Source organism: Mesoplodon bidens, assembly GCF_964165515.1.
Source record: "Mesoplodon bidens genome assembly, contig: HAP1_SCAFFOLD_47, whole genome shotgun sequence".
Classification (NCBI taxonomy): Eukaryota; Metazoa; Chordata; class Mammalia; order Artiodactyla; family Ziphiidae; genus Mesoplodon; species Mesoplodon bidens.
In genome coordinates, this window is record NW_027671336.1 from 1,189,505 (window position 1) to 1,203,193 (window position 13,689).

Genomic DNA, 13,689 nt, shown 5'->3' on the forward strand with positions numbered 1-13,689 from the left:
CAGGGAACATTGTGATGACAATTGTATTGAGCATTGTGATGACAAATTTCATGGAGCATTGTGATGAGAAGACCATGGATAATCGTGATGATGAGCGTCAGGGGTGTTGTGATGATAAGTGTTATGGAACATTGTTATCACAAGGGTTTGGAGCATTATGATGAGAGAGGTCATTGAGCATTTTGATTTCATTGTGATGACAACAGCCTGAAATATTATGATGATGGGCATGGTGCATTGTGATGACAGGGTTCATGGAACATTGAGATGAAAAGGGGCATGGAGCATTGTGATTACAGGGGTCTTGAGGCATTGTGATGACAAGGGCATGGAGCATTGTGATGAGAAGTCCATGGAACATTCTGATGACATGCGTCATGGAGCTTTGTGATGACAAGGGCATGGAGCATTGTGATGACAGGGGTATGGAGCATTGTTCTTACAAGTTTCATAGATTATTGTGATGACAGTGGGTATGGTGCATTGTGATGACAAACGCATGGAGCATTGTGATGAGAACGTCATGGAGTATTGTGAAGACAGGTGTCAGCGAGCATTGTGATGATATATGGCATGGTCCATTGTGATGACAATGGCATGGAGCACTGTGATGGCAAATATAATGGAGGATTGTGATGACAAATATAATGGAGCATTGTAATGACTAGGGCTTGGAGCTTTATGATGACAAGGGCCAATGAGAATTTTCATGACAAAGTCGTGAAGCATTTTGATGACAAGATCCTGGAGCATTGTGATGAGAAAACCATGAAGCCTTGTGATGACAAGTCTCATGGAGCATACTGATGACAAGGGGCATGGAACACTGTGATTACAGGGGTCTTGGAACATTGTGATGACAAGGGCATGGAGCATTGTGAGGAGAAGGCAAAGGAGCATTCTGATGACATGTGTCATTGAGCTTTCTGATGACAAAGGCATGAAGCATGGTGATTACAGGTGTCTTGGAGCATTGTGATGAAAAGGGCATGGATCATTGTGATAAAAAAGGCATGGAGCCTTTTCATGACAGGGTTCAAGGAGAATACAGACAACAAGAGTAAGGAAGCATTTTGATGACAAGTGTATTGAGCATTGTGATGACAATGGTCATGGACACTGTGATGAGAAGACCATGGATAATTGTGATGACGAGTGTCAAGGGGCACTGTGATGACAAGTGTTACGGAATATTGTGATCACTAAGTTTTGGAGCATTGTTATGACAGAGGTAATGGAGCATTTTGATTTCATTGTGATGACAATAGCATGAAGCATTATGATGATGGGCATGTTGAATTTTGATGAGACGGTTCATGGATCATTGACATGAAAAGGGGCATGGAGCATTGTGATTACCGGGGTCTTGGAGCATTGTCATGGCAAGGCCATGGAACATCGTGACGACAGGGTTCATGGAGCATTTTTATGACAGGGATAATGGAGCATTGTAATGGCAACTGCATGGAGCACTGTGATGAGATGTCCATGGAGTATTCTGATGACATGCATCATGGAGCTTTGTGATGACAAGGGCATGGAGCAATGTGATGAGAGCGTTCATGGAGCATTGTGATAATATTGACATTGAGCATTGTGATGCCAAGCGTCATGGATCTTTGTGATGACAAAGGTCATGGAGCATTTTGATGACAAGTGCATTGGCAATGTGATGAGAAGGGCTGTGAGCATTGTGATGACATCGTCATGGAGCAATTTGATGAAAAGGGTTATGGAATATTTTTATGACAAGTGTTATGGAACACTGTGATGTCAGCGGTCATGGAGCATTTTGATGAAAAGGGTCATGAAGCATTTTGATGAGAGTTGTTAAGGAACATTGTGATGTCAGGGGTCATCGAACATTGTGATGAAAAGTGCATGTAGCATTGTGATGACAGGAGTCATGGAGCATTGTGATGACAGGGGGGAGGGAGTATTGTGATGAATAGTGATGTAACATTGTGATATCAGTGGTGAGAGAGCATTTTGAAGAGAAATGCATGGAGCATTGTGAAGACAATGGTTATGGAGCACTGTGATGACAAGCACATGGCGCATTGTGATGACATGTGTCACGGATTATTTTGCAGACAACCTCATGGAGCATTGTGATGACAAGGGTCATGTAGAATTGTGCAGAGAAAGGCATAGAGCATTGGGATGACAAGGGTCAAAGAGCACTGTGATGAAATGTACATGGAGCATTGTGGTTAAAATGGTCACAGAGACTGTTGATGACGAGGGCATGGACCTTTGTGATAACAATGGTCATGAAGCATTGTGATGACTGGAGTCACGGAGCATTGTGATGACAGGGGTCATTGAGCATTGTGATAACAAGGACATGGAATAATGTCTAATAAGTTTCATGGATTATTGCGATGACATTTGAAATGGTGCATTGTGATGACAAGGGCATGGAGCATTGTGATGACCAGGTCATGCAGTATTGTGAAGACAGGTGTCAGGGAGCATTGTGATGACATATGTAAAGGCCCATTGTGATGAAAATGGCATGGAGCATTGTGATGCCAACTATCATGGAGGATTCTGATAACAAAGTTAATGGAGCATTGTGATGACAATGGTTTGCAGCATTGTGATGACAATGGTTAGGGAGCATTATGCCGACAAGTGCATGGAGAATTGTGATGACAAATGTCATGGAGCATTCTGATGACAAGCTTGTGGAGTATTTTGATGACAATTGCATGGATCATTGTGATGAAAACGGCATGTGGCATTGTGATGGAGAAGGCATGAAGCATTTTTTTTTTTTTTTTTTTTTTGGAAATAGGAACACACTGTCCTTTATTTGTGTTTCTCAGAATACTGTACAAAGGGAGTAAAAATCCTATTCACACTTTGCTTAGAAAGATTTTGAGGTCAAAGTTCCTTATGAGACGTGGGGCGGGGGTTGGGGGGACCAGGACACAGAAAACAGGGCCAGTGACGCCACCACCGCCGCTGCCACCGCTCCCTCAGCGCCCTGGCACCCACACCTTCTCAGAAGTAACACGGACCCCAGTCAGGCTGGGGAGGGGAGAAGGCGGCTCCTTCCCGCCCCTGCAGGTCACTCCCGGCGCCTGCCGCTGTCCCGCTTGAGAGGGACCATGCGGGACTCTGCAGCCCACCAAACCCGTTTGGAGGTGGCCTGATGGCCCCAAAGGTGCATGCCACACGAGAGGCCCCGCCCCGGCGCAGTCTGCACAAGGTTACTAGGTGGGGGGCTGCAGAAGAGCCCCACCGTTCATCATTTCTGTCCCATGTCCCCGCGGCCCTCACGCCACTGCAGAGACGGGTGTCAAACTGGACCTGTGCTTAAGATGACGCACAGGCCCCTTCCACCCATCTCCACCCGCTCATGCCAACCCAGGAGCATCAAACCCCTAGCGGCCTCCCTTCCCGTTACCCCTACCATGCTGTGGGTAAGTGACCCTCCAAGCCTGCCCCCTTCCCTGACCACTTCCCCAAGAATGAGGTTGGGCCTGCTCCCCCCTCCACCCCCCGCATCTTACACGAACCCCCGCTGCTCTGCAGCCCCGTTCTTTTCAGTCTCAATTCACCCTCCCCACCCCTGCCCCCAGCCCCCTCCCCACCTCCAACAGGAGGCTGCAGCCCTGGCCCCCCACCTCTGGGACCAGGCCATGCACACTCAGCCCCACCCCCACATCTCCTTACCCTCCCCACCCGCACCTAGTACCCCGGGCGGGGGGCGCTGTACGGGAGCTGTCTGACTTGAATTAGACAATTCTCTACCCAGAGGGATGAGGCGCTCTCACACAACTGCTTTCGTATATAGAAGCACACACTAAGTGTCATCCTAAAGACTTAAGAATTAAAGTGAAACAAACTAGAAGCTGTACCGTTCCCTCTGCCCTGCTCACGGGGGTTAAAGTGCTTTAGCAGGCCAAGGAGGCGCAAGCGAGCAGGGGGGCTTCCCTGGCCTCTTGTCCCAACCTCATAGGTCTGTGTTCAGCTCAGGAGCCCAGCCCATTCCAGGAGCACACCCATGAGGCAAAAGGAAAAGATCAAAAAAATCAGAAGGGGTCAGAGCCCCAGGGGGGCCCACCCCAAACTACTTCAAGTCTGCTACTGCGGGAAGTGAGGGGGAAACTAGGGCCCAGAGGCTCAACCCCCATCTCTGGCGGTACCCAGCGGCTCCTTCTGTCTTCAGCATCACAGCACAGGCTTCCACCCCTCCCCTGCCATCCCAGGCAGGGGACGGGGCTGCACCCTCAGTACTTATTGATTCCAAAAATCCGGACTCCGTGGAGCTGGGGCAGCTTGGGGATGAGCACGCTCATCAAGGACACGGTGTTGAGGATGAAGTGGATCTGGTCGTACTTGGTGTAGAAGCTGGTGAGGAAGTACAGCACGATGGGTGTGATGGTCAGGAATTTCCGAGATGCCGTGAACTGGACTCCATAGTCCATCTGCTCCCAGTGGGTTAGCAGCCTCGCCTTGCCCTGGTCTGGGGTCTCAAAGGGGGTCCCCTTCACCGTGTGCAGGAAGATGTACATGCCCATGTTGTGGATGAGGTTGGTGAGGGTCCACACGACGGGGACGCTCACAAAGGGGATGCTGAGCAGCACGACGTGGAGAAGCCCGATGGCCAGCACGTAGGAAAGCCAGATGCCACGGCTGTTCATCACCCGCGTGTTGGGGTTCACCTCGCTGTGCGCCGTTCCCACATTCATCCTGCTGCCCCTCTCCTGCCACTGCTCGTGCGCGGCCGGAGCTCGAGGCCCGGGAGGGGTGCCCGGGGGCGAGGGCCGTTGCTGCTCCAGCAGCTGTAATAAGCCGCGGCGGCAGCCACCCCGCTGGCAGCTCCGGCCGGCATGAAGCATTTTTTTGACAGGGTTCAAGGAGCATTCTGACGACAAGTGTCAGGGAGCATTGTGATGAGAAGTGTATTGAGAATTGTAATGACAAAGGTCATGGAGCATTGTGATGAAAAGGGCATAGAGTATTGTGATAACAGTCATCATGGAGCGTTGTGATGACAAGTGTTATGGAACATTGTGATCACAAGGGTTTGGAGCATTGTGATGAGAGAGGTCATGGAACATTTTGAATTCAAGGAGCATGGAGCATTGTGATGACAGGGGTCATGGAGCACTGTGATACCAGGGATCATGGCGCATTTTGATGAAAAGGGTCATAGAGCATTTTGATGACAGGTGTTATGGAACATTGTGATGTCAGGGGTCATCGAACATTGTGATGATAAGTGCATGTAGCATTTTGATGACAGGAGTCATGGAACATTGTGATGAGAGGGGTGAGGGAATATTGTGATGAATAGTGATGTAACATTGTGATATCAGTGGTGAGAGAGCATTTTGATGAGAAGTGCATGGAGCATTGTGATGACAAGTGTATTGAGAATTGTGATGACAAAGGTCATGTAGCATTGTGATGAAAAGGGCATGGAGTATTGTGATGACAGGCATCATGGAGCGTTGTGATGACAAGTGTTATGGAACATTGTGATCGCAAGGGTTTGGAGCATTGTGATGAGAGAGGTCATGGATCATTTTGATTTCAAGGTGCATGGAGCATTGTGAAGACAGGGGTCATGGAGCATTGTGATATCAGGGATCACAGGGAATTTTGATGCAAAGGTTCATGGAGCATTTTGATGACAGGGGTTATGGAACATTGTGATGTCAGGGGTCATCGAACATTGTGATGATAAGTGCATGTAGCATAGTGATGACAGGAGTCATGGAACACTGGGATGAGAGGGGTGAGGGAATATTGTGATGAATAGTGATGTAACATTGTGATATCAGTGGTGAGAGAGCATTATGATGAGAAGTGCATGGAGCATTGTGATGACAAAGATTATGGAGCATTGTGATGACAAGATTGTGGAGCACTCTGATGACAAGTGCATGGTGAATTAGGAAGACATGTGTCATGGAGCATTGTGCTGACAAGCGCATGGAGCATTTTGATGACAACGGTCATGGAGCATTGTGCTGAGAAAGTCATAGAGCATTGTGATGACAAGGGTCAAACAGCATTTTGATGAAAAGTTCATGGAGCATTGTGGTTAAAATGGTCACAGAGACTGTTGATGATGAGGGCATGGACCATTGTTATGACAAAGGTTATGAAGCATTGTGATGACTGGAGCCACGGAGCATTGTGATGACAGGGGTCATGGAGCATTGTGATAAGAAGGGCATGGAGCATTTGTATGACAAGGGCATGGAGCATTGGTCTAATAAGATCCATGGTTTATTGCGATGACTGTTGGAATGGCGCATTGTGATGACAAGGGCATGGAGCATTGTGATGAGCAGGTCATGAAGTATTGTGAATACGTGTCAGGGAGCATTGTTATGCCATATGTAATGGCCCATTGTGATGACAATGTCATGGAGCATTGTGATGCCAAGTGTCATGGAGGATTCTGATGACAAATGTAATGGAGCATTGTGATGACAATGGCTTGGAGCATTGTGATGACAAGGGTCAGGGAGCATTGTGCTGGCAAGTTCATGGAGAATTGTGATGACAAGGGTCATGGAGCATTCTGATGAAAAGCTTGTGGAGTATTTTGATGAAAATGGCATGGAGCATTGTGATGAAAATGGCATGGGGCATTGTGATGAAAAATGCATGGAGCCTTTTCGTGACAGGGTTCAAGGAGCATTCTGACAACAAGTGTCAGGGAGCATTGTGATGTCAAGTGTATTGAGAACTGTGATGACAAAGATCATGGAGAATTGTGATGAAAAGGGCATGCAGTATTGTGATGACAGTCATCATGGAGCGTTGTGATGACAAGTGTTATGGAACATTGTGATCACAAGGTTTGGAGCATTGTGATGACAGAGGTCATGGATCATTTTGATTTCAAGGAGCATGAAGCATTGTGATGACAAGGGCATGAAGCAATGTGATCCCAAGGTTCATGGAGGATTGTGATGACAATGGTAATGGAGTATTGTGATGACAAGCGCATAGAGCACTGCAATTACAAGTTCATGTAGCACTTTGCTGACAAAGACATGGAACATTGTGATGACAGGTGTCATGGAGCACTGTGACGACAAGCGTCACAGAGCATTGTGAATACTGGGGTCCTGGAGCATTGGGATGACTAGGGCATGAATCATTGTGATGACAAGGGTCATGGAGCTTAGGGCTGAAAATGTCCATGGAATATTGTGATGACAGGGGTCATGGAGCATTGTGATGACTAGGTAATCGGGCATTGTGATGACAAGAGTCCCGGATTATTGTATTGTCAGGTGTCATGGAGTGTTGTGATGACAGTGGTCATGGAGCATTGTGATCATATTGGTCATGGAGCATTGTGATGAGATGGTCATGGAGCATTGGGCTGAAAATGTTCATGGAGTATTGTGATGACACGTGTCCTGGAGCACTTTGATGACAAGGAAATGGAGCATGGTGATGACAAGGTCCTGGAGCATTATGTTGAGAAGACCATGGAGACTTGTGATGGCAAATCTCATGGAGCATTCTGATGAAAAGGGGCATGGATCATTGTGATTACAGGGGTCTTGGAGCATTGTGATGACAAGGGCATGGAGCATTGTGATGAGAAGTCCATGGAGCATTCTGATGACCTGTGTTATGGAGCTTTGCGATGACAAAGGCATGGAGCATTGTGATTACAGGGGTCTTGGAGCATTGTGATGAAAAGGGCATGGATCATTGTGATGAAAAAGGCATGGAAACTTGTCATGACAGTGTTCAAGGAGCATACTGACGACAAGTGTCAGGGAGCATTGGGATGACAAGTGTATTGAGCATTGCGATGTCAAAGTTTATGGAGCATTGAGATGAGAAATCCATGGATAATTGTGATGATGAGCGTCTTGGGGTGTTGTGATGATAAGTGTTAAGGAAGAGAGTGATCACAAGGGTTTGGAGCATTGTGATGAGAGAGTTTAGGGAGCATTTTGATTTCACTGTGATGACAATAGACGGAAGCATTATGATGATGGGCATGGTGCATTGTGATGATAGTGATCATGGAGCACTGAGATGAAAAGCATCATGGAGCATTGTGATTACAAGGGTCTTAGAGCATTGTGATGACATGTGTATGGATCATTGTGATGAGAAAGCCATTGAATATTCTGATGACATGTGTCATAGAACTTTGTGATGACTAGGGCGTGGAACATTGTGATGGCAGGGGACATGGTGCATTGTTATGACGGATGTAATGGAGCATTGTGATGAGAAGGGCATGGAACATTGGTCTGAAATGTTTCATGGATTATTGTAATGAGAGTGGGCATGGTGCATTGTGATGAAAAGGGTACGGAACACTATGACACATGGGTCATGCAGGATTGTAATGACAAGGGCATGGAGCTTTGTGATGAGAAGGGCATCGAGCATTGTGATGACAAGTGTCATGGAGCTTTTTGATGACAAGGGCATTGAGCAATGTTACGAGAGGGTTCATGGAGCATTTTGATGACAATGACATAGAGCATTGTGATGTCAAATGTCATGGAGCCTTGTGATGTAAAGTCATGGAGCATTTTGATGACAAGGGCATGGTGCATTGTGATGAGAAGGGGAGGGAGCATTTTGATGACCGGGTCATGCAGCAATTTGATGAAAATTGTATTGGAACATTGTGATGTCAGTGGTCTTGGAGCTTTGGGATGAAATGTGTCATGGAGCATTTTGATGACCGGGGTTATGGAACATTGTGATGTCAGGGGTCAAGGAACATTGTGATGATAAGGGGATGTAGCAGTGTGATGACAGGGTCATGGAACATTGTGATTAAAGGGGTGAGGGAGTATTGGGATGACTACTGATGGACACTGTGATATCTCTCGTGAGAGAGCATTTTGATGAGAAGTGCATAGAGCATTGTGATTACAAATTTTATGGAGCATTGCAATGTCAAGGTTGTGGACCGTTGTGATGAAATGTGCATGACACATTGTGATGACAATGGTCATGGAGCATTGTTCTGACAAAGACATGGAGCATTGTGATGACAAGGGTCACAGAGCATTGTGATGAAATGTTCATGGAGCATTGTGGTTACAAAGGTCACAGAGCCTTGTGATGATGCGGGCATGGACCATTGTGATGACAAACGTTATGAAGCATTGTGATGACTGGAGTCACGGAGCATTGTGATGACAGGGTTCATGGAGCATTGTGATGACAAGGGAATGGAGCACTGTGATGACAGGGTCATGGAGCATTGGTCTGAGAAGTTTCATAGATTATTGTGATGACAGTGAGCATGGTGCATTGTGATGACAAGGGCATGGAGCATTGTGATGAGAAGGTCATTGAATACTGTGAAGACAGGTGTCAGGGAGCATTGTGATGACATATGTCATGGTCCATTGTGATGACAATGGCATGGAGAATCGTGATACCAAATGTAATGGAGGATTGTGATGACAAATATAAAGGAACATTGTGATGACTAGGGCTTGGAGCATTATGATGATAAGGGACATTGAAAATTTTCATGACAAGGTCGTGAAGCATTGTGATGACAAGGTCCTGGAGCATTGTGACGAGAAAACCTTGGAGCCTTGTGATGACAAATCTCATGGAGCATACTGATGAAAAGAGGCATGGAGCACTGTGATTACAGGGGTCTTGCAACATTGTGATGACAAGGGCATGGAGCATAGTGAGGAGAAGACCAAGGAGAATACTAATGGCATGCGTCATTGAGCTTTGTGATGACAAGGGCTTGGAGCATTGTGATTACGTGTGTCTTGGAGCATTGTGATGAAAAGGGCATGGATCATTGTGATGAAAAAAACATGGAGCCTTGTCAAGACATGGTTCAAGAAGCATACAGACAAAAAGTGTCAGGGAGCTTTTTGATGACAAGTGTATTGAGCATTGTGATGACAAAGGTCATGGAGCATTGTCATGAGAAGACCATGGATAACTGTGATGAAGAGCGTCATGGGACATTGTGATGACAACTGTTATACTATATTGTGATCACAAGGGTTTGGAGCATTGTTATGACAGAGGTCATGGAGCATTTTGATTTCATTGTGATGACAATAGCATGAAGCATTATGATGATGGGCATGGTGCATTGTGATGACACGGTTCATGGATCATTGAGATTAAAAGGGGCATGGAGCATTGTGATGAGAAGGGTCATGGAGTATTGTGATGAGAAGTCCATGGAGCATTCTGATGACATGTGTCATGGAGCTTTGTGAAGACAAGGGCATGGAACAATGTGATGAGAGTGTTCATGGAGCATTGTGATGACAATGACATGGATCTTTGTGATGCCAGGGTCATGGAACTTTCTGATGACAAAGGTCATGGAGCATTCAGATGGCAAGGGTGTTGTGCATTGCGATGAGAAGGGCAGGGAGCATTGTGATTACAGGGTCATGGAGCAATTTGATGAAATTGTCATGGAACATTTTGATGACAGCTGTTATGGAACATTGTGATGTCAGGGGTCATCGAACATTGTGATGATAAATGCATGTAGCATTGTGATATCAGTGGTGAGAGAGCATTTTGATGAGAATTGCATGGAGCATTGTGATGTCAAATTTTATGGAGCATTGTGAAGACAAGATTGTGGAGCACTGTGATGACAAGCGCATGGTGCATTGTGATGACATGTGTCATGGAGCATTGTGCTGAGAAGCGCAAGGAGCATTGTGATGACAAGGGTTATGGAGCATTGTGCTGAGAAAGGCATAGTGCATTGTGATAAGAAGGGTCAAAGAGCATTGTGATGAAATGTTCATGGAGCATTGTGGTTAAAAACTTCACAGAGTCTATTGATGACGAGTGCATGGACCATTGTGATGCAAATGTCATGAAGCATTGTGATGACTGGAGTCGCGGAGCATTGTGATGACAGGGGTCATGGAGCGTTGTGATAACAAGGGCATGGAGCATTGTGATGACAAGGGCATGGAACATTGGTCTAATACGTTTCATGGAATATTGCAATGACAGTTGGAATGGCGCATTGTGATGACAAGGTCATGCAGCATTGTGATGGCCAGGTCATGCAGTATTGTAAAGACAGGTGTCAGGGAGTATTATGATGACATATGTAATGGCCCATTGTGATGACAATGGCATGGAGCATTGTGATGCCAAGTGTCATGGAGGATTCTGATGACAAAGGTAATGGAGCACTATGATGACAATAGCTTGGAGCATTGTGGTGACAAGGGTCAGGGAGCATTGTGCTGACAAGTGCATGGAGAATTGTGAGGACAAGGGTCATGGAGCCTTCTGATGACAAGCTTGTGGAGTATTTTGATGACAGTGGCATGGAGCATTTTGACAAAAACGGCATGGGGCACTGTGATGAAAAATGCATGGAGCCTTTTCGTGTCAGGGTTCAAGGAGCATTCTGATGACAAGTGTCAGGGAGCATTGTGATGAAAAGTGTATTGAGAATTGTGATGACAATGGTCATGGAGCATTGTGATGAAAAGGACATGGAGTACTTTCATGACAGGCATCATGGAGCGTTGTGATGACAAGTGTTATGGAACAATGTGATCACAAGGGTTTGGATCATTGTGATGACAGTGGTCTTGGATCACTTTGATTTCAAAGAGCATGGAGCATTGTGATGACAAGTGCATGAAGCAATGTGATCCCAAGGTTCATGGAGGATTGTGATGACAATGGAAATGAAATATTCTAATTACAAGAGCATAGAGCATTGTAATGACAAAGTCATGTAGCATTTGGCTGACAAAGGCATGGAGCATTGTGATGGCATGTGTCATTGAGCACTGTGATGACAAGCGTCACGGAGCATTGTGAATACAGGGGTCATGGACCACTGGGTTGACAATGGCATGGATCAGTGTGATGACAAGTTTCCTGGAGCACTGGGCTGAAAATGTTCATGGAGTGTTTTGATGACAGGGGTCATGGAGCATTGTGATGAGTAGGAAATGGAGCATTGTGATTTCAAGAGTCCCGGATCATTGTGTTGTCAGGTGTCATGGAGTGTTGTGATGACAATGGTCATGGAGCATTGTGATGATATTGGCCATTGAGCATTGTGATGAGTAGGTCGTGGAGCATTGTGCTGAAAATGTTCATGGATTATTGTGATGACAGGTATCATGGAGCATTGTGATGACAAGGGAATGGAGCATGGTGATGACCAGGTCCTGGAGCATTGTGATGTGTAGACCATGGAGACTTGGGATGACAATTCTCATGGAGCATTCTGATGAAAAGGGGCATGGAGCATTGTGATTACAGGGGTCTTGGAACATTGTGTTGGCTAGGGCATGGAGCATTGTGATGAGAAGGCCATGGTGCATTCTCATGACATGTGTCATGGAGCTTTGTGATGACAAGGGCATGGAGCATTTTGATTACAGAGATCTTGGAACATTGTGATGAATATGTAACGGATCATTGTGATGAGAAAGGCATGGAGCCTTGTCATGACAGGGTTCAAGGAGCATACTGATGACAAGTGTCAGGGGGCATTGTGATGACAAGTGTATTGAGCATTGTGATGCCAAAGATCATGGAGCATTGTTATGAGAAGACCATGGATAATTGTGATGAGGAGCATCATGGGGTTTTGTGATGATAAGTCTTATGGAACATTGTGATAACAAGGATTTGGAGCATTATGATGACAGAGGTCATGGAGAATATTGATTTCATGGTGATGAAAATAGCCTGAAGCATTATGATGATGGGCATGGTGCATTGTGATGACAGGGTTCATGGAACATTGAGATGAAAAGGGGCATAGAGCATTGTGATTACATGGGTCTTGGAGCATTGTGATGACAAGGGCATGGAGCATTGTGAGGAGTAGCCCACGGAGCATTGTAATTACATGTGTCATTGAGCTTTGTGATGACAAGGGCATGGAGCATTGTGATGAAAAGGGCATGGAGTATTGTGATGACAGGCGTCATAGAGCGTTGTGATGACAAGTGTTATGGAATATTATGATTACAAGGGTTTGGAGCATTCTGCTGATAGAGGTCATTGATCATTTTGATTTCAAGGAGCATGGAGCATTGTGAAGACAAGGGCATGAAGCAATGTGATCCCAAGCATCACGGAGGATTGTGATGACAATGGAAAAGGATTATTGTGATGACAAGTGTATAGAACATTGTAATGACAAGGTCATGTAGCATTTTGTTGACAAAGGCATGGAGCATTGTGATGACATATGTCATGGAGCACGGTGATGACAAGCGTCACGGAGCATTGTGAATAAAGGGGTCATGGAGCATTGGGATGACAAGGGCATGGATCATTGTGATGACAAGTTTTCTGGAGCACTGGGTTGAAAATGTTCATGGAGTGTTGTGATGACAGCATTCATGGAGCATTGTGATGACTAGGGAATGGAGCATTGTGATGACAAGATTCCCGGATCATTGTGTTTTCAGGTGTCATGGAGTGTTGTGATGACAGTGGTCATGGAGCATTGTGATGATATTGGCCATGGAGCATTGTGATGAGTAGGTCGTGGAGCATTGGGCTGAAAATGTTCATGGATTATTGTGATGACAGGTATCATGGAGCATTGTGATGACAAGGGAATGGAGCATGGTAATGACAAGTTCCTGGAGCATTGTGATGTGAAGACCATGGAGACTTGTGATGACAAGTCTCATGGAGCATTCTGATGAAAAGGGGCATGGAGCATTG

General features: G+C 45.9%; 1 protein-coding gene across 1 annotated transcript; it reads right to left on the minus strand.

Annotated features, from left to right (window-relative positions):
* Positions 1–3,674: 3,674 nt before the first annotated feature.
* Positions 3,675–4,832, minus strand: LOC308611551 (ORM1-like protein 3). Its single transcript, XM_081260276.1, has one exon. The coding sequence runs from the start codon at positions 4,701–4,703 to the stop codon at positions 4,242–4,244; it is 462 nt and encodes a 153-aa protein (XP_081116402.1). The 5' UTR covers positions 4,704–4,832; the 3' UTR covers positions 3,675–4,241.
* Between the last annotated feature and the right edge of the window lie 8,857 nt (positions 4,833–13,689).

Bases quoted from the DNA above. Each gene is read 5' to 3' on its own strand.
- LOC308611551 (XM_081260276.1), bottom strand. From the start codon at position 4,703: ATGAATGTGGGAACGGCGCACAGCGAGGTGAACCCCAACACGCGGGTG.